The sequence below is a fragment of the Pelophylax lessonae genome (genome assembly GCF_965119305.1).
Source record: "Pelophylax lessonae genome assembly, chromosome: 10".
Taxonomy (NCBI): domain Eukaryota; kingdom Metazoa; phylum Chordata; class Amphibia; order Anura; family Ranidae; genus Pelophylax; species Pelophylax lessonae.
In genome coordinates, this window is record NC_138777.1 from 202,655,574 (window position 1) to 202,675,181 (window position 19,608).

At 49.9% G+C, this 19,608-nt stretch overlaps 1 protein-coding gene across 1 annotated transcript; it reads left to right on the forward strand.

The window, feature by feature from the left end:
• The first annotated feature begins 1,275 nt into the window (after nucleotides 1-1,275).
• KATNB1 (katanin regulatory subunit B1) lies at nucleotides 1,276-19,515 on the forward strand. The gene is made up of 19 exons (XM_082270786.1): nucleotides 1,276-1,407; nucleotides 3,469-3,599; nucleotides 3,827-3,944; nucleotides 4,025-4,125; nucleotides 4,483-4,524; nucleotides 4,604-4,687; nucleotides 4,980-5,095; nucleotides 5,177-5,248; nucleotides 5,527-5,677; nucleotides 6,975-7,162; nucleotides 7,462-7,559; nucleotides 8,017-8,067; nucleotides 8,168-8,241; nucleotides 16,218-16,367; nucleotides 16,447-16,596; nucleotides 17,474-17,550; nucleotides 17,618-17,692; nucleotides 17,840-17,956; nucleotides 19,133-19,515. The coding sequence occupies exons 1-19, from the start codon at nucleotides 1,368-1,370 to the stop codon at nucleotides 19,263-19,265; spliced, it is 1,968 nt and encodes a 655-aa protein (XP_082126912.1). The 5' UTR covers nucleotides 1,276-1,367; the 3' UTR covers nucleotides 19,266-19,515.
• Nucleotides 19,516-19,608: the final 93 nt, after the last annotated feature.

Sequence of the window (19,608 nt, forward strand, 5' to 3'; positions counted from 1 at the left end):
TTGTCCCCCTTTCTTCCTCTGTGTCCCCCTTCTCCTCCTTCCCATCCCCTCTTGTCCCCCTTTCTTCCTCTGTGTCCCCCTTGTCCCCCTTCCTTCCTCTGTGTCCCCCCTTGTCCCCCATTCTTCCTGTGTCCCCTTTCTTCCTCTGTGTCCCCCCCTTCCTTCCTCTGTGTCCCCCCTTCTCCTCCTTCCCATCCCCTCTGTGTCCCCCTTCCTTCCTCTGTGTCCCCCTTCCTTCCTCTGTGTCCCCTCTGTGTCTCCCTTCTTTCCACTGTGTCCCCCTTCCTTCCTTTGTGTCCCCCCTTGTCCCCCATTCTTCCTCTGTGTCCCCTTTCTTCCTCTGTGTCCCCTTTCTTCCTCTGTGTCCCCTTTCTTCCTCTGTGTCCCCCTTTCTTCCTCTGTGTCCCCCTTTCTTCCTCTGTGTCCCCCTTTCTTCCTCTGTGTCCCCCTTCCTTCCTCTGTGTCCCCCTTCCTTCCTCTGTGTCTCCCCTTGTCCCCCTTCCCATCCCCTCTTGTTCCCCTTCCCATCCCCTCTTGTCCCCCTTTCTTCCTCTGTGTCCCCCTTCTCCTCCTTCCCATCCCCTCTTGTCCCCCTTTCTTCCTCTGTGTCCCCCTTGTCCCCCTTCCTTCCTCTGTGTCCCCCCTTGTCCCCCATTCTTCCTGTGTCCCCTTTCTTCCTCTGTGTCCCCCCCTTCCTTCCTCTGTGTCCCCCCTTCTCCTCCTTCCCATCCCCTCTGTGTCCCCCTTCCTTCCTCTGTGTCCCCCTTCCTTCCTCTGTGTCCCCTCTGTGTCTCCCTTCTTTCCACTGTGTCCCCCTTCCTTCCTCTGTGTCCCCCCTTTTCCTCCTTCCCATCCCCTCTTGTCCCCCTTCCTTCCTCTGTGTCCCGCTCCTTGCCCCCTTCTTTTCTCTGTGTCCGCCCCCTTCCCTTATCTATATTCCCCTGGCCTCTTACTGTGTCCAACTCCCTTCTCTTCCTCCCACTGTGTAGCTCCCCTCTCCCCCCCCCCTTTGTATGTGTTCCTTGCCTTTTTACTGAGTCCCCCTCTATTCCTGCTTGTCCCCCCACCCTTCTCTGCCTCCCACTGTGTCCACCCCCCCCTCCCTCTTCCTCTCTACCTCCTTCTCCTTTCTCTGTGTCCCCTGCCTTCTTACTAGCTTCCTCTCCCTTCCTCTCTCTTGCCCCCCCCCCCTTCCTATGTATAATAATAATAACCCTGGATGGTAATAATATAAATCCTGTATAATAGTAACTGTGTTTTGTCTGGCAGGTTCCTTATGTGACACTGCCTGAGCTTTCCTCCAGGGCTGGTTACTTGGGGGAGGTCCGACCCCTCTGGGGACAGAATTCTCCCATCTACACACCAACATGGCCGCACCAGGGATGACGAAAACTGCATGGAAGCTGCGTAAGTTGTGTGTCCTCCACGTGTCTTCTGTCTGTCTGTCCCCCCACGTGTCGTCTGTCTGTCCGTTCTCCACGTGTCGTCTGTCTGTCTGTCCTCCACGTGTCGTCTGTCTGTCCGTCCTCCACGTGTCGTCTTTCTGTCTGTCCGTCCTCCACGTGTCGTCTTTCTGTCTGTCCGTCCTCCACGTGTCGTCTTTCTGTCTGTCCGTCCTCCACGTGTCGTCTTTCTGTCTGTCCGTCCTCCACGTGTCGTCTTTCTGTCTGTCCGTCCTCCACGTGTCGTCTTTCTGTCTGTCCGTCCTCCACGTGTCGTCTTTCTGTCTGTCCGTCCTCCACGTGTCGTCTGTCTGTCTGTCCGTCCTCCACGTGTCGTCTGTCTGTCTGTCCGTCCTCCACGTGTCGTCTGTCTGTCTGTCCGTCCTCCACGTGTCGTCTGTCTGTCTGTCCGTCCTCCACGTGTCGTCTGTCTGTCCGTCCGTCCTCCACGTGTCGTCTGTCTGTCCGTCCGTCCTCCACGTGTCGTCTGTCTGTCCGTCCGTCCTCCACGTGTCGTCTGTCTGTCCGTCCGTCCTCCACGTGTCGTCTGTCTGTCCGTCCGTCCTCCACGTGTCGTCTGTCTGTCCGTCCGTCCTCCACGTGTCGTCTGTCTGTCCGTCCTCCACGTGTCGTCTGTCTGTCCGTCCGTCCTCCACGTGTCGTCTGTCTGTCCGTCCGTCCTCTACGTGTCGTCTGTCTGTCTGTCCGTCCTCGTCTGTCTGTCCGTCCTCTACGTGTCGTCTGTCCGTCCTCTACGTGTCGTCTGTCCGTCCTCTATGTGTCGTCTGTCTGTCTGTCTGTCTGTCTGTCTGTCCGTCCTCTACGTGTCGTCTGTCTGTCCGTCCTCTACGTGTCGTCTGTCTGTCCGTCCTCTACGTGTCGTCTGTCTGTCCGTCCTCTACGTGTCGTCTGTCTGTCTGTCCGTCCTCTACGTGTCGTCTGTCTGTCTGTCCGTCCTCTACGTGTCGTCTGTCTGTCTGTCCTCTACGTGTCGTCTGTCTGTCCGTCCTCTACGTGTCGTCTGTCTGTCTGTCCGTCCTCTACGTGTCGTCTGTCTGTCTGTCCGTCCTCTACGTGTCGTCTGTCCGTCCTCTACGTGTCGTCTGTCCGTCCTCTACGTGTCGTCTGTCCGTCCTCTACGTGTCGTCTGTCCGTCCTCTACGTGTCGTCTGTCTGTCTGTCCGTCCTCTACATGTCGTCTGTCTGTCTGTCCTCTACGTGTCGTCTGTCTGTCTGTCCTCTACGTGTCGTCTGTCTGTCCGTCCTCTACGTGTCGTCTGTCTGTCTGTCCGTCCTCTACGTGTCGTCTGTCTGTCTGTCCGTCCTCTACGTGTCGTCTGTCTGTCTGTCCGTCCTCTACGTGTCGTCTGTCTGTCTGTCCTCCACGTGTCGTCTGTCTGTCCGTCCTCCACGTGTCGTCTGTCCGTCCTCTACGTGTCGTCTGTCTGTCCGTCCTCTACGTGTCGTCTGTCTGTCCGTCCTCTACGTGTCGTCTGTCTGTCCGTCCTCTACGTGTCGTCTGTCTGTCCGTCCTCCACGTGTCGTCTGTCTGTCCGTCCTCCACGTGTCGTTTGTCTGTCCGTCCTCCACGTGTCGTTTGTCTGTCCGTCCTCCACGTGTCGTTTGTCCGTCCTCCACGTGTCGTTTGTCTGTCCTCCACGTGTCGTTTGTCTGTCCTCCACGTGTCGTTTGTCTGTCCTCCACGTGTCGTTTGTCTGTCCTCCACGTGTCGTTTGTCTGTCCTCCACGTGTCGTTTGTCTGTCCGTCCTCCACGTGTCTGTCTGTCTGTCCTCCACATGTCGTTTGTCTGTCCGTCCTCCACGTGTCGTCTGTCTGTCTGTCCGTCCTCTACGTGTCGTCTGTCTGTCCGTCCTCTACGTGTCGTCTGTCTGTCTGTCCTCTACGTGTCGTCTGTCTGTCTGTCTGTCCGTCCTCCATGTGTCGTCTGTCCTCCACGTGTCATCTGTCTGTCTGCCTCCTCTGACTTGTCCCTCTTTCTCATATTGTCTCCTTCACATCTTGTAGAGGAATTTGTTGCTCACGCCAGCAATGTGTCAGCTGTGGCATTGGGGAAGAGTTCAGGCCGTCTCTTGGCCACGGGGGGAGAGGACTGCCGAGTCAACCTGTGGTCAGTGAATAAACCAAACTGCATCATGGTAAGAGCTGTCCACGCACTGTATGACCTGCTTCTTTCTGTATCTTGTTCTGTCTGATCTCACCCTCCCCACCTTTTCATGTGCCTCCCCCCTCTTTGTTTCTGTGTCTCTCATAGAAACATAGAATGTGTCGGCAGATAAGAACCATTTGGCCCATCTAGTCTGCCCCCTCCGTTTCTTTTCTTTTCCAATATAACTTTTATTTTTTTTATTTTTTGGTGTGGTAGAGTCTGACTGGTCACACGTCCCCAGTGGAGAGCGTGCGGTTCAACCCATCGGAGAAGCTGATTGTTGCTGGATCACAGTCAGGATCTTTGCGGGTTTGGAATATGGAAGAAGCCAAGAGTAAGATCTCACTTTCCTTCTTACGTTTTCTCTAAAAGCTGAATCGTGATTTCTGTTTGTAACGCCTTTCTCTCTCCCAGTACAGAGAACATTAATGGGTCACAAGGCCAGCATTTGCAGTTTGGATTTTCATCCCTATGGCGAGTTTGTGGCATCCGGGTCTCTGGACACAAATATTAAGGTACAGATGTGTCTGTTGTGTGAAGAACAGTCTGTGTCCCTCCCAGCAACCAATCAGTGTCTCTCTTCAATGCTATGAATGGCCCTAGCTGCAGGAAAGTGGGAAGCTTAAAGGATGTTGAGACAAAGCTTAGTCTATTGGTCGGACACTTTGTTATATCATTGTCCTCTGTTAGTCATGATGTATCTAACGCTCCACGCTGTAGGGGGGGGGGGGGGGTTGTGGGGTGTCAGTGTCCTACCCAAGGACAGTCCATCTGGTGAAGGTCCTCTATTGTCTCTTCTAAGCCAGTGAGGTGAAATCTGGTTCCTCATCTTGGCTGTAACCTAATGTTGTGTTTCTCTCTGTGTTGTACAGCTCTGGGATGTGCGGAGGAAAGGTTGTGTATTTCGATATAAGGTGAGTGTAGTTCTATCTACAGCCTCCTGTGGTCACCATGTTCCTCCTTCAGGTATGACTTCTTTTCTTCATTCTTCAGGGTCACACACAAGCTGTGCGCTGCCTGCGGTTCAGCCCGGATGGCAAGTGGCTGGCATCCTCTTCAGATGACAACACTGTGAAGGTTAGTGGAGGATTCCCTACCCAGAGAAATGGGGGGGGGGGGCACACTGTATATACTACAGTGCTGGGACACTATAGATTGTCTGATCCAGAATAATGGGGGGGTGATGTCTGTAGACAGTCTGAGCTGGCATAATGGGGGGATGGCAATGTATATAGACTTGGGATAATGGGGGGGGGGGGGGTCAATGTCTGTAGATGGTCTAAGCCACGTTAATGGGGGTGAGGATGTCATGGGAGATAAAGGTGTTTGCAGACATACCAACAGTCACTGACTCCATTTTGCCTTCCAGCTCTGGGATTTGAGTGCCGGGAAGATTATAGCGGAGCTGACGGAACACAGAGGGCCTGTCCAGATTGTGGAGTTTCACCCCAATGAGTATTTGCTGGCCTCAGCGAGTTCGGACAGGTGAGGAGGAGGGGCAGTATTCTCCCTGTATTTGGTGACTTGTTTCACATTATTCTCCGACTTACTCTCTTGGTATTTCAGGACGCTGAGGTTCTGGGATCTGGAGAAGTTCCAGCTGGTTGGCTGTGTGGAAGGAGAAGCGACTTCTTTCAGGTGAGACTTGCCGTTTGGGATTGTGGGCCAGGACATGTTGTATTCAACCCCTTAAATGTCGGCCTCGTCTCCAATTCCCCCCCCCCCCGCCTGGGCTCTGCATTCTTCGGCGCTCCTCCAGTTGTTCCCTAGTAAGCACAGACAAGAGAGAGGCTGTTGTTTTATAAGCCAATCAGAATATTCCAGACAGGTGACATCGGATATGTGTTGGCATGCAGATCCTTCATCTTCTTTAGGTTGTCTGTATGTAGTAGTGATAATGTATTTCTGTCCAATAGAACCATTCTGTTCAGTGGTGATGGTGGTTGTCTCTTCTGTGGAGGCCGTGATGCTCTGCGAGTCTATGGCTGGGAACCTGAGCGCTGCTTTGACACTGTCCCTGTGTCATGGGGCAAGGTCTCCGACCTGTCCCTCTGCAACAACCAGCTGGTAAGATGGGGGGTGGGATGTCTGTGCTGTATAGTGTGGGGGGGGGGGGGTGTGGTCTATGTGCTGATTGGGGGTGCGGAGTTAGTTTAGAGGAGAGTGTCTATGCTGGCCAGTAGGGACAGTTCAGGATTAGCCTGTGTGCTGGGGCGGTGGGATTTGAAGGAGGGTTTGTTTGCTGCTTTGTGAAGGAGGGGGGCAGGGCTGTTTTTTGGTTGGGGGAGAGAGGGGTAAATTAGAGCAGGGATTGAAAGAATTATCTGTGCTTGGAATCAAAAATAATACAAACTTTGAAAAAGAAGGCAGCCAGCACCGTAGGTAAGATTCTACACCAAATATAAAAAAAAAACAAGCAAATAGGCAGTGCCAATAATTAATAAACAATAGTCCCAAAAAGAGAGGTAAAGTGGAAAGGGTCCTCCAATCGCCAGTGAGTGGGTAGAAAGCGTTTCATCAGTCACCACGTGATAAATAGAAACTGCTTACCAGATGGAATTGACCCGGTCAAAATTGGCAGAGTTCAATCTGATGTAAACAATTGATGCGGATATGATGATAGGACCTCCCTCTTGTCTCTCAAAGTAATAGTACCTCAGAACGAAGAAGACTAAAATAGTGCAGTACGCTCCAGCATAAAAATATTGAATAGATAAAATTTCACTTACATATAGGATAATAAAAGTGAGCATGTATGCAGCATACAAATTTTGGTAAGCATGTTATCGTCCGACCAGAACTTCCGCCTTACGCGTATCGTCAAAGGTTGACATCAGAGGCGTGGCCGTCGGCCGTGAGCACACAGTATATGTACACTAATAGAAGTGGACGTGGCATCGTCGCCTGCATTCCAGAAGCAGGAACCGGAACAGCGAAACCGGATGTGACGAACTGGAAGGCTCGGCACACCCAACTGCGTTCCAAACTACGGTCCTGCTGCTGGAAACAAAATAATCAACTATATTCCGGACATAGAAGCCTGAAACTGGATGCCCAACACATTATAACTACATACCTAGCTGTAATTACATTTAAATATACATTACAACAACGTTATAAATAAATATAATGTTGTTTTAAATGTCTCTGTACTTGGGAAAGGAGGTGGAGAGAGGTAAAGTCTGTGTACTGGTTGGTGGTAGAGAGGTAATGGGGCAGGTGTCTGTGTGCTGGTTGTGGGTGGTCTATGTGGTGGGGGTGGGGGGATGTGTGCTGGTTGGTGGTGAGGAGGGGGGTGGTTGTGTGCTGGTTGGTGGTTTACTGATGCACCATAGATTTTTTTTTTTTTAATTTCTGTTTGCAGATTGGTGTCTCTATTGCCCAGACAAATGTATCCTCCTTTGTGGTAGACCTAAACCGGGTAAAACGGATTGGATCAGAGCCACGGGGGTCTCTTCCAGCTGAGATCCCCATCAGTCAGCCAGCACCCTCTGCATCCTCATTGAGGAGAATCTACGAGAGACCGTCTACTACCTGCAGCAAACCAAAGAGGTGAGAAGTGTGGCCCTAAAGATACAGTATATCCTAAATATCCCTCCTACACCAAGGAATGACACCCTGCACCAAAATCTGTACACCTAAATACTGTATATAACTTAAATATCCCCCTGCACAACAATGACACACTGCACCAACATATGTACCCCCAAATATATTCTAAATATCACCCCTACACAGAGGGATGACACAATGCTCTGAGATCAGAGACACCAATACTCAAAGCTTGTAGACAGGAGACCCGTGTCTCTATCTGAACACTTCCATTGTAATCCTCATAGTTATATCCACAGGGCAAGTCCATGCAGTGATGAGGATGAGAAGGAGTCCAGTGCTGAGATCCAGAATCCAGAAGAGTATAACGAAATATTCCAACCAAAGACTGCAATCTGTAAGTATGGGGACCTCCTATGCCTGTCAGACCCTCCTTCTGCCACCACTTTAGCCTCCCTGCCCTCCTCTCCTCCCCCCTGCAACTCTGCCAGAGCTTTTTTTATATGTCAACACTGCTTGCCCCCTACACTGCCTATCCTGCCCTCCTCTGCCACCACTTTACCCTACCTTTCCTCTTCCCCCCCCCCCCCCACCTCCCGTTCTTGCCAGCTCTTCCTATGTCACCACTTACCCGCCCTGTCCTCCTCTCCTCCCTTGTTGATTCTGTCAACCTTTTCTCTGCCATCAATTTACCCTTCCTGCCCTCTCCTCCCTGTCTGGGCCTGCCATACTATTCTCTGTTCTCACTATGTGCCCTCCACACTACCCATCCTGCCCTCCTTTGCACCCACACCTTTACCGTCTATGTACAGTATGTATGTTCCCTTCTACTTATCTGTTGTTTACATTTTTAGCACGGACTCCTCCACGTGACAGCGAGCCGTTCCCAGCCCCCCCAGAAGACGGTAAGAGGAAGTTGTCTTTACTGTGATAAGCATGACACTTTGTATATTGGACCCTATTTCCTGTCTGTAAAATTGTCACCATCCGTGTTGTTTTTTTCAGAATGTGCCCCTGTAAAGGAGTCTGTCCCGCCAGCAGCAGAAGTGGCCACACCTGTCGCAGCCATAAAGAAAAATGTGAGTCTGTTTTTGTGTGCGGAGGGACAGTGAATGGTGGGGTAGATGAGATGTACAATGGAGATTGGTTCTGGAACAGCCCGGTTAAAGTGATTCTAAAAGCTAAAGGTTTTTACCTTCATGCATTCTCCCCTAGCCCCTCCAATACTTATCTGAGCCCAATCTCTATCCAGCGTTGTGCACAAGAGCAGCAGGTTCTCTGCCTCCTTTTTGGCTCAGAGACCGCAGTGGGAGCCATTGGCCATTGGCTCCTGCTGCTGTCAATCACCGCAAGTGAGGAGGGAGTGGGGCTCCTGAGCGAGCAAGCGTGAGTTTCCCCATAGCAAGTGGCTTTCTATGGGGACAGTTGGCTATGGGGAGGAACTAGGAGTGTCAAAGGGGGACTCGAGAAGGATCAGGGTTGATGTATGCAAAAGTATTGCACAGATATTTATTAAAAAAAAAAAAACTGAGCCCTTAGTATCACTTTAACTTTTGGTGTATTGTAATTGAAGTTTCTTTCTCTTCCATTAAGGATCTAAACCTGGTCTGGTGTAAACCCCTGCAGAGCCTGAGTACTTACACCAATCCAGGCCTGTGGCCTTCGCACCATTGACTATCCTTGCAGTATTGCAGTCTCCTACTTTTGTTGGAGATTTATGAGGGGGAGAATGATTGTTTAAATCTTCTTGACTCAGTGCATAGTAGCCTGTGTTTTGAGGATCAGCCTGCGGTGCTCTGGGCCCTAACTGAGATTGTCAGAACTTTTCCCTTTCTGGATCAGAATGTATAAGTTGGTGGTCTGTTCCCTAGTGGATACACGAGTGACCTAACTTAACAGATGACCGCTAAGCTAGGTGAGGGGTTGCTCACCTTTCCTGATTCCACTGACAGGCAGATGGATTCCCTCCTTTAAATCCCAGGTGGAGTTGACTGGTCTGGTCCTCCGTCCTGTATTGAGGGTAACATTAAAAAGTCAAAGAGTGTCAGAATAGGTAGAGTTCCTCAGAAGGTATCTCTCCACAACTACAGCAGCTCAGGGCCCAATTTCACAGAGCAGTTGGAGCAAATTGTGCTTTTTGTTGTGATAGTTTCTAAACTCGTTACTTGTATCTCACATGGGACTAGTGTCTGTACAAGCGTGCAGACCACTCTAGTTACATGCATTCGATTCTGATGATTGGTTCAATGAATATCTTTGATGCAGTGATTGGCCAATACCAATGAAGTGAAGGAAGTCTGTGGATGGGTTGAAGGAATCTCCCTTCTTCATCTACTTCGCCAGTGAGTACAACACCCACTCAGCCTGTAGGGTTTAAGGCAGAGATCAGCTGACTCCTCTCATAAGACTTTTGTATCAAGGTGCATTCCTACTTCAAGTGAGTCACTGTTTGTAGCTCTTGATGTGTTCTTGGGTAGTTTGCTGAAGACACCTCTTTTTAGCCCACAAGCAAACCCCTTGTATCTGGCATCTCCTTCAGCTGTTGCTCGCTATCTCTCTTTCGTTCGTTGACAGACACAGCTCCTGATTCTTTTTAACCATTGGGTTATAGTGCCCCCTAAAGGCGTAGGACACTAGGCAGGATGAAACTTGACTATGCCTATGGGTAGTCCAAGGGGTTATACACCCACTCCCAGCTGTAGGTACTCTGTTTTTTTTCTGCCTAGTCAGGAGTAAGAACCTAGTTCCTTGCTGGGATCTCTGGTCCTGGCAATTTATTTATTTGTTTATTTATTTAATTGGAATTTTTTCCTATCTTTGTTATTTTGTTCCTGTGACCATCTACAATCCAATTGCCGGACTGGGCGACGGACTGGATAATCTAGATCCAGAGAGTCCCCTCTGTCTGACCAGCGAGCGTGTGCAGTCCGCAGCTCTGCACTAGGTCGGCCGCGACATAGCCCCACTGGACCGGGGCTGGCCTGCAAGTTAAACGTCTCGCGAGGATTCCTTTCGACCTGGCCTCGGCCTGAGTCGCAGCGTTTCTCCTGGCCGACAACACCCACATTATGATGGAGCGGTGGTCTGTCCGAAGCGGTGCCCATCCTGTTTCTGGTATGGTAAGTAGCTGGCTGTTGCCACATGCTCTTAAGGGGGGGCTGGTTGGAGTTGCTGCTGACCGGGTTTTCCTGGTGCGCAATGGGGGGTTGAGCAGGGTTCCCTGCCACCCTGGGGGTTGGTGACTAGGGCAGGTATGTCCTCTGGGCTCCCTGCGGCAGTTGTTGGGCTGGGGGAGCGGATAGTTTAGCATCCGCAGGCCTCACGCGGCCAGATCCAGCTGAAAATTTAGGCCGCTGCTTTGCGGCCTACTAGTCAGAAACTAAGTGAGGCAGCCCCTGTGAGGGTGGCTGAAGCCACTGCCTCCCATTTGGGCATCCGCTCTCTCCTCTGCTTCCCCTGGGTGGTCAGCTCCGCTGGAGCTCGCGTCCAAGCGTTTGGGCGCCCACCAAGATTTAGACTGCGGCCTACTAGGCCATGTGGCTGAGTCAGGTGCCTCCGTTGGGGGGCCGCCCCAGTGCATTTAGCTGAAGCCCCCACTCTTCCTTTGGGCATCTGCCGGGCTGGGATCTGTGCACTTACGGCTGGGCCGCCACAAAAATTTAGGCCACGGCCTGCTAGGCCATGTGGTCAGCTTGGCGCCTCCCTTGAAAGAGTAATTGCTGTGAGGAAGCTTCACTTTTTGACAGCCTTGCCAGCCTTGCCGTCAAACAACATTGTCACAGAACAGTGGAGTTGTCCAAAACACACTCTTGTGGTCCCTAAGCATTTTGCTATGAGGTATCCTTATGACTATTCCCTGCTTAAAAAGTGGACGGTCGCACCTGTAGTGGACTCGCCGGTTTCAAGGTTAAATAAAGATACCTTAATTCCGGTTGAGGGTCCCCAGCCTTTAAAGATCCGGCAAATAGGAGAGTGGAGGCTCTGGCCCGCCATATGTTCCCTGTGGCTGGTTACGCCCTTAGACCGGTATGTACTATTGCCCTGGTGTCGCAAACTCTGACCAAGTGGGCTATCCCTTTACGCCGGGACCTGGAGGGGAAACAGTTTCCCCCTGCCTTTGCGGAGCTGGCAGATCAGTTGGTTCAGGGGCTACAGTTTATCTGTAATGCCTCTTTAGATGTGGCTCCTTTGATTTCAAGGCTGTCTGTATCAGCAGTGGTCCGTCGGCGTATTATCTGGCTGAAATGCTGGTCTGCGGACCAGACTTTTAGGAAGGCCTTATCTGATCTACCCTTTTGTAGGGGATCGCCTGTTTGGAGCTTCCTTTGACATCATTAAGGGTCTCACATGGGGGAAAAGTACCCTTCTTCCGCAGGCTACCAAGGGTAAGGAGTCCAGTCGTAGATGTGGGCCATTCTTCTTGGCTCATAAGAGGCCTTTTTGTCCCTCAGGGTCTCAAGACAAGGGATGAAAGCCCTTCAGGGCCTCCACCGGAGGTTTCAAGAGGACCTGGTCTAGAAAGCCACAAGCGGGCTCTTCCAGACCTGCGGACAAGGCTTTCTCTGCATGAAGGGGCGCCCTTACCCGTATCTGGGGTGGGGGGATGTCTTTGCTGGTTTCCGGATACGTGGACCTCCCTGGTACAGGACAAGTGGGTCCACAAAGTCATTCGGTCTGGCTACCAGATCGATTTTCGGTCTTATCCCCTGGAAAGGTTCTTCCCTTCCAACCTGCACTTGTCCCCAGATCGCTTACAGGGTCTCTTTGGGGCAGTGCAAGACTTGTTACTTCAAGGGGTGATTGTCCCAGTTCCGACTTCGCAGCGTTTTCAGGGGTTTTACACAACCTTCTTTACAGTTCCCAGGAAGAAAGGCTAGGTACGTCCAATTTTGGACCTCAAGGAGCTTAACTGCTTTGTGCGGGTACAGAAGTTCTGAATGGAGTCCACTCACACGGTAGTGGCGTCCCTACCTGTGGGATTTTCTCGCTTCTATTGACATCAAGGACACCTACCTGCACATTTTAATATGTGCTGGTCACCAACACTTCCTCTGTTTTGCTGTGGGTGAGTAGCATTATTGGTTGTGGTGTGGACCTTTTGGTCTTACCTCCACTCCTCGGGTCTTCACAAAACTGTTGGCCCCAGTGCTGGCTTGTTTGAGTCAGTGGGGGATCGCGATACTGGGGTACCTGGACTATCTTCTGCAAGCGGAGTTTCCAACTAACTTTAACACCCAAGTGCTCACTCCAATGAGAATAACAGGCGTGCTGCTCTCCTCAGACGGGGAGCTCCAATCCGAAGTGCATACAAAGAGAGAAAGGTGTCCAAGGGTAATGCACCAGGTGTTTGCGCCTCCTTTGGAGTCTCCAACTGCTCTGATGGACAACTGGAGATTTCTCTGCAAACTCTGAGGGAGTTTGGTTGGATTCTAAGCCTTCAGGAGTCTGCTTTTTGGTTCTGTCCATAAAAACTGGCCTTTCTGGGTCTGACTCTGGACTCAGCCTCAGCCAGTGTTTCTTCTTCTGAAAAAAAAACTCCAGGTATTGCAGGAGGCAATTCGGCTTCTGTTGTTCAGCAGTAAGTCATCCCTCCTGGCTTGCATGCGGGTGCTGAGCCTGATGGTGTCCACCCTCAAGGCGGTCTGTTTGCATAGTTCCACACCAGATCTCTGTTAAAGAGATTCTGGTGAAATGGGACAAGGATCCACGGGCTCTAGAGGAGGCTTCGTTCTCTGGCACTTCGACAGGGAAAATCCTTTCTCCCTCTGTACTGGACCGTTGTTACCATGGATGCCAGCCTGTCCGGGTGTGGAGGCGTCCTCAGCACAGATGTGCTCAGGAGGGTCTGGACTCTGGCAGAGTCCAGACTGTCGATTTAATGTTCTGGAACTCTGAGCGATCAGCCTTTTGTCTAGCTCATTTAACAATTTGTCTTCAGGGGTCTCTGATACAAATTCATTTGGACAATACCAGGGCCGTGGTTTATGTTAATCACCTAGGGGGCACAAGTAGTGTCCTGGCGGGTCGGTAAGTAGCCGGCATTCTAAGGTGGGCTGACTGATTAGTTCCAGCCCTCTCAAATTCCTGCCACGACTCCTGTGCAGGATCAAAGCAGAAGGGATTCCGTCCAGACTGACGTCGCCGGTCTTGGTATGTTGATCGAGTACGGCTGGTCGCCGATGCTCCTTGGGGACTTCCTCTCAGGGAGGATCTGCTGTCACAAGGACCGATCTTCCATCCTGCTTTACAGTTGCTGGCTTTGACAGCTTGGCTGTTGAACACCAGGTGAAGGATGGAGGTTTGTCTGAGTCGGTGATTCCTACACTGTTGAAAGCTAGGAAATCGAATTCTAGGAAGATCTACCATCGTGCATTGAAGATGTACATTGCATGGTGTGACTTTTTGGGATTCATCCTCGCTCCTTCTCGGTGGATCGGATCTTAGCCTTCCTTCAACGGGGAAGGGGGGGATGGGTTGAACAAAAATGGGATGGGTTGAACAAAAATTGGCTTTGAGTACCATCAAGAGCCAGGTATCAGCTTTGGCGGTCTTTTTCTAACGACCTTTGCCCTCACACTCCCTGGTGCGTACCTTTCTTAAGGGTGACCGACATTTGGTTCCTTCAGTGTGGGCTCCGTTGCCGCCCTGGGATCTTAATGTGGTGCTTTCAGCTCTACAGAATCCTACCTTTGAAAATATTTGGGAGGTTTCCCTGCTTTCGCTGCCCCCGAAGGTGGCCTTTTTTTTTTTTTTTTTTTTTTGTGGCTATCACCTCGCGCGTAGGATGTCAGAACTGGCAGCGTTATGTTGTCCATCTTATTGGTGATTCACAAGGATAAGGTGGTGCTTCGCCCCTATCCATTCAAATGACAGAGACCACCTTAGGAAGGAATGACAAAGACATTGTGTTTCCTTCCCTGTGTCCCAGGCCTAAACATCTGAAGGAAATTGCCTTGCATGCCTTGGATGTGGTACGGGCAATTAGGGTGTACCTGGCAGCTACGGAGTCTTTTAGGAAGTCAGACTCGCTATTTGTGGTCATGGATGGACATCGGAAAGGGTTGTCCGCTTCTTCTGTGACCATTTCCAGATGGATCGGACAGACGGTGGTTCAGGCCTATTGCATCAGGGGTCAGGGTCCTCCTTTCCCTGTCAAGGAGCACTCTACTAGGGCGCTTAGTGTCTCCTGGGCTTTCCTGACACTGGTTGTAACAAAACTTTATTCCTTTAGCTGAGAGTAGGTGTATACCCCCTGAGACTGCCCATAGGCGTAGCAAGTTTTTTTTTTTGTAGGGGGCAGTATAACTCAATGGTTAAGAAGAATCAGGAGCGGTGTCCATCAGAGAAATGGATGATACGGCAAGTCAAGAATCCCATTTTTTTTTTTTTTTTTTTCAAGTGCGCACAATAGTATAACTTTCTAGGTCTCTTGGATCCTCCACACTCTGTTACTGTTTAAGTGGGAACGTAGCTTTTGATATTGTACCCCACCCAGGCTTGAACTTCCTTCTTCAAGAGAATCCTATATCCTTGGATACTGTTGACTGCCTTGTGGTACCTAGCACATCTCAGTGTCTCCCCTTTTTAGAGGGACACCCTACTCTACAAGGACAACTGGAACCAGTTCCTACTGCTCCTTTTTCTCTTACAAAGACCTGGCCCCTCAGTGTCCTTCAGAGGCACCTACCATTTCTTGAAGCACTGGACCATATGTCCATCCTAGTTCCCTTTCCTGGGATTCTTTTTGTGAAATGCACAGCCTTCCTTCCAGAGGATTAACTTTATGTACCTTTTTGTAGTCCAAACCCTTCTGATGGGCCTAAGACTTTCCAGTGTCAACCAGAGAGTTGCCACCACTACCAGATAGTTTGCACTACTAGACACCTGTGTGGCCCTATCAGTCACCATGAGGGGGAGGCTGTTCAGCCTAAACCATCACTAAAATGTTTACACCCTATGGGTCATTGAACTTTTTATTAACTGGCAGCGAAATTTCCCCTCCATCCCCATCAGGTGCTTGCAGGATGTTGCTGCAATGCTTTCAATATGGTCCCCTTTTGTCACCTGCTTCAGATTCAAGGGTTGATTCTTCAAGTAGTCCTTAGTTGCAGACCATTCCCAGTCCTTTGTTATAGGCCTGTCATTGGCTGTTGCCCACCTTGCTTTTGGATCTTCCAGCTGTTTCTCAATTTTTGTGTGTCCCTTAACGGGTGAGAGAGAAAATAAAATTTTTGTACTCGCTGTAAAAAATGTTTTTGAAAACCACAGGTCCTCCCAAGTTTATGGTTGTGCATTCTGTACTGCTTTTTCACAAACTTTAGGCATGTTGGTGTCCCAACCTCCTGAAGGTGGCAGTATAACCTATTTCAAAATTCCTGTGTTCCTCAATATACTCTAAGACAGTGGTCCTCAACTCCAGTCCTCAGGGCCCACTAACAAGCCAGATTTTAAGTATTACCTTGGGGAGATGCAGACTAGAGTACTGCAATCACCGAGCAGCAAATGATATCACCTGGGATGTATTTCAGTTATCTTGCAAATCTGGCCTGTTAGTGGGCCCTGCAGGCCAGGGTTGAGGACCACTGCCCCAAGACAGCGATTCCCAAACTATGGCCCTCCAGTTGTTCAGGAACTACAATTCCCATCATGCCTAGTCAGAGTTTTACAATGCCTCATGGGATGTGTAGTTCTGCAACAGCTGCAGGGCCGTAGTTTGGGAATCCCTTCTCTAAGAAATAGATTTACTTCAAGTACTAATATCTTCTTCTCACCCGCTCAGTGTTCAGGGTGGAGAGAGTTCAGCAGTTTGGAAATGTTTGTTTGGTCTTTCTGTAGCTTTTAATGGTGTTGAGAACTATTTTTCTATATGGTGAATACAGTCCACCAGTGACATGTGCGATCTTCTGATACAATGGTGTCCCTATGAAGAAATGTGCTCATTGTGACATTGCTCTTCCTTGTGTTACCTGAAGTAAACAGCACCTCATACCCAATGCACATCCTTTTTCTACTTCTAATGGCTTTGTCTTGATATTGGATTATTTACTTTTTGCAGCGTGAACAGCTGAACAGACCCCCTGTGGCATCTTCTACCCCCACAGTGTGCCCTGATCCCCCTGCCGCCCCTTCCACCCCCAGCCATCCCCCAGTCATCTCTGCCGCCAGAAAAGAGCCTATTGGGTTGAAAGTGGCCGACTTCCTTCCAGTAAGTGATGGTAGTGGTATTGCATTACCTGGACCCTCAGCAACTCAGCATCATCATCATTCACCTTCTTCTTCTGCAGGTGGTAAAGGGCTCATCTCCAACAGAAGTTGGGGATGAGGAAGCCATGGGTCAGATCCGGAAGGGGCATGACACAATGTGTATGGTGCTGACCAGCCGCATGCGCAACCTGGACACTGTGAGAGCTGTTTGGAGCACCGGGGACATCAAGGTGAGAAAATCCACCTGTGTGGTGAACAGGAAAGGGGACATCCAGGAGAAGGAAGGAGCATGACAGGGTTGGCAGAAGGGTCAGAGAAGAAAGACGGAGGTCAGGGAAGGATGATGGCGAGCAAGGGGAGGAGAGGGGGGTTTCCAGACTTGGAGCTGTACCACTACCCTGACTGATGGGAAAATATTAATAGGGACGTAGGGCTGTATCACTTTCTACTAAAATTCAGGGGATACCTCTTGGGACACAGGGTTGTACCACAATCTACTTAGATGGGGGATTTTTCTAGGGATGTAGGGCTGCACCATTATCTGGTCAGGTGGTGGCGTGTTCTTGGGGATGTAGGACCATACAACTATCCAGTTATTTGTGAGATAACCTGGGGATGTTGCGTCAATCTATTATCCAATTACATGGGCGAGGGTATATTGGGTCATACCAATATTCAGCGAGAAGCAGGATAACTCTGGAAACCCAGGGCTGAGTTCCATCCTTCAGTTAGGTGGTTGGATGTTCCTTGTGATGTAGGAGGGGGGGGGGTTATCTCTCGGAGGACATCAGGTCATACCACTATCCATTAAGGTGGGAGATCTCTGGAAAAGTAAGGTCATACTATTATCCAATGAGATGGGAATATCTCCGAAGGCATCCTGCTATCCAATCAGAGGGGGGTATCTCTAGGAATGTAGGGTCATACCACCGTCCAGTGAGATGAGTGGAGGATATCTCTGAGGATGTATGGGTCATACCACTATCCAGTGAGATGGGGGGGGGGAGTCTTTCAGGATGAAGGATCATACTACAATTCAAGTGGGGAATTATTTACTGCTGGTGTGATGTTTCTGTCCTGTAATTAATTTGAACGCCTGTGTCGCAGACCTCCATGGACTCCGCTGTGGCAGTAAATGACTTGTCGGTGGTTGTGGACATGTTAAATATCATCAACCAGAAAGCGTAAGTATAATAGTTGAGATCGGATGTTTTCTGCTTCCACCTGGATCCTAACAACTGTTTTTCACAGGTCACTGTGGAAACTGGATCTGTGTTTGACCATCCTCCCGCAGATTGACAAACTGCTACAGAGCAAATATGAAAGGTAAATACCTAGGACGGCCTCTGATGGTGGCATTCGGTGATGGCTGCTCACTATCAGGGCCCATCCTGCTTCATCTGTCTCCCACCTTCTGGGCCCAACTTGCTTCTGCTTTTTGGTCTGATCCCTCTCCTCTTCATGTTTTCCCAGCTACATGCAGACTGGCTGCATTTCCCTGAAGTTAGTGCTACAGAGGTTCCTCCCGCTGATCACAGACATGCTGGCGGCTCCACCCTCAGTGGGTGTGGACATTTCTCGCGAGGAGAGGTAAGATTTCATTCATGGTGCTGCCCACTGTGCTGAGTGAATTCTTCCTACTTTTAACCACTTAAGCCCCGGAGGATTTGGCTGCTCAAAGACCAGGCCCTATTTTGGGATTCGGCACTGCGTGACTTTAACGGACAATTGCGCGGTCGTGCGTCGCTGTACCCAAATGAACTTGACGTCCTTTTTTTTCCCACAAACAGAGCTTTCTTTTGGTGGTATTTGATCGCCTGTGCGATTTTTTTTATTTTTTTTACTTTTTGCGCTATAAACAAAAAAAGAGCGACAATTTTGAAAAAATAACAATATTTTTAACTTTTTTTTTTTTATATGAAATTCTCAAAAAAAAAAAACATTTTAGGCCAATTTGTTTTCTGCTACATATTTGTGGTAAAAAAGAATCGCAATAAGCGTATTTTGATTGGTTTGCGCAAAAGTTACTGCGTTTACTAACTACGGGGAAAAAATGTATGTCATTTTTATTTATTTTTTAGTAATGGCGGCGATCTGCGATATTTATTTATTTATTTATTTTAATTTTTTTGCGGGACTGCGACATTGTGGCGGACAGATCGGACCCCTGACTGACATTTTTGACACTTTTGGGGGTACCAGTGACATTACTACAGTAATCAGTGCTATAAATATGCACTGTTACTGTAAAAATGACACCGGCAGGGAAGGGGTTAACTTTATTGGTGATCAAAGGGTTAAATGTGTCCCTAGGGGCGTGATTCTAACTGTCAAGGGGCGTGGCTTGTTCGATCATCACAGAGACATACAATCCTACATAGCAGGATCGCATAGCCTCTGTCATGATCTAAGGGAGAATGACAGGCGGCTGTGTTTACATCAGCCATCTGCCTTTCTCCCTCTCCTGAGCGAGATCGCGATTGACCAGCGGACATCGGAGCCGCCGGTCACACGCGCAGGGATGTTAGTGAACGAGCGGGGGCTGGAGTGCGGCGCGCTCGCTAGCCCCCTACAGGCTCGTGTGCGAGTGACGTACCCATACGTCGCTTTGCCCAGGAGGGGCTGACCGCCGCCGTATATAGTTGTGCGGCTGTCGGCAAGTGTTTAATAGATAGCCTTGTGTCTACAGATAATGCACAGTACCCATCTGCCCTTCAGGGACCAAACCAGTGCCCATCTTTAACCCAGTGACCACTCTTTCCACAGACTGACGAAGTGTAAGATGTGCTACAAGCAGCTCCGAAGCCTCTCGTTATTAGTGAAGAGCAGAGCGTCCCAGAGCGGCCGGTATGGAAGTGCCTTTCGAGAGCTACACCTCCTAATGTCTACACTGGAATAAGCTGAAAAGCCATTGATGAATTCCCAGAATTCTTCACCAGTGCTGAACTGTGATGTGGAGGAACTATTTATTGGTCCGTACTGTGGATGTGCCTGTTATCAGGATAGGGAACTTTTCTGGTATGGAAAGTCCTGGGATTGGCACGTGATCATGTGGCTGGCCCGCCGGGGCTGGGTGGCGTCCAGAGACCACCAGCCATCACCTGTTTTTGTCCTTTCTAGTGACAAATTAAATTTCATATTTTATGTTACACTTGTGAGCTTTGTGTTTTAATGATTACACTGACGTCAGCCACGCCTTCTTCCACACATCATGTGACCCCATGGAACAAAACACCATCAGC